The following is a 1329-nucleotide window of genomic DNA, read 5'->3' on the forward strand; positions in this document are numbered from 1 at the left end:
ATTCCACCTGGAGATGTCGGACTGAGGCTGTAGTGCTCTGCCGGAAACTGGTGGATTGCTCCCTCTGGGTTTGAAGTGCGTTTCTGTCACAACTTTGCCATTTTGTTCATGAGTGACAGGAAAATGAAGTGTGAGATGGACAGACGGATTGGTGCAGTGTCAGCAATAATGCAGGCGTTGAACTTGACTGTTATGGTGAAAACGGAACTGAGCCATTAGGCAAAGGTCTTACTCATCAGTCTATATGTTAACCCTTACCTATGGTCAAAATGGGTTTTCTCTGTTGGGTGTTTGGGCTCAAAGGGTCCCAAAACTTAGATTAGAATCGGACATGATCTGTAAGTTGTGTAACTACAGAAATCCTTCCGCTTCAGGTGACATGTTGGTCATAAATGAAAACACATTTTAAACTGTCATCATTAAAACAGTTTAATGAATCCTGACCTGAGACTCTCCAGTTTACAGTGAGGACTCTTCAGTCCAACAGAAAGCAGCTTCACTCCTGAATCCTGCAGGTTGTTGTTGCTCAGGTCCAGTTCTGTCAGACTGGAGGACTCAGAGCTGAGAACTGAGGACAGAACCTCACAATTGCTCTCTGAGAGGTTGCAGGTGCTCAGTCTGAGGAGATGATAATAAAGAGGAAGGCTGTTTAATTTAAATTACAGTCACTTTTAATGCTGAGTCAGCATGAAAGAAAAGACAGGACAGTGCTTCTATAGACCTACATTTTGTGATAAAATAAACACAACACATATAGATGGAATAATCTTCTGTAGGGTCGGGCAGGGGGCTCAGGCTGGGATGCAAAAGAGGGATCTTTTAGCAGTGAGGCGACAGCACTAACCACTGAACCACTGTGCTGCCCAAACACAACAGTTCATACCAGAAACAGACTTCCCAGTCAGTCAGAGGAAACTGGGTCCTCACTCAAGAGGAGTCAATCAAAACCAGTTCACTAACTGTTGGTCTGACCTGAGAGTTTCCAGCTGACAGTGAGGATTGTCCAGTGCTGCAGTAAGCTGGGTCAGTCCTGAATCCTGCAGGTTGCTGTTGCTCAGGTCCAGCTCCTTCAGACTGCAGGACTCTGAACTCAGAACTGAGGACAGAGCTGCAAAGCTTACGTCTGAGAGAGTATAACCATTCAGTCTGAGGAGATAATAATAGAAAACAATCAAGTTAGACTTTAACCTTTCTCATCAGGCAAAAGATTTCAGTGTATTTAATACTAATTAAGTCTAACTGTCTCTGTACTTACAGAGCTTTCTTGGAAGCTTTGACCACTGGCAGCAGCCTCACAAGAGCCTCCTCTGAATTAGAGTATTTCTTCAG

The 1329-nt window shown here is 44.2% G+C and overlaps 1 protein-coding gene across 1 annotated transcript in view; it reads right to left on the minus strand.

The window, feature by feature from the left end:
• Positions 1 to 1323, minus strand: part of LOC103372497 (stonustoxin subunit beta-like) — a gene marked incomplete at its 5' end in the record, with an annotated part of 4114 nt that extends 2791 nt beyond the window's left edge. The window contains 2 exons of the mRNA XM_008302154.1: positions 973 to 1146; positions 1256 to 1323. Of these exons, the coding sequence (XP_008300376.1) occupies positions 973 to 1146; positions 1256 to 1323 (242 nt within the window). The remainder of the gene's footprint in view (positions 1 to 972; positions 1147 to 1255) is intronic.
• Positions 1324 to 1329: the final 6 nt, after the last annotated feature.

Source organism: Stegastes partitus, unplaced genomic scaffold (genome assembly GCF_000690725.1).
Source record: "Stegastes partitus isolate 25-593 unplaced genomic scaffold, Stegastes_partitus-1.0.2 Scaffold1766, whole genome shotgun sequence".
Lineage (NCBI taxonomy): Eukaryota > Metazoa > Chordata > Actinopteri > Pomacentridae > Stegastes > Stegastes partitus.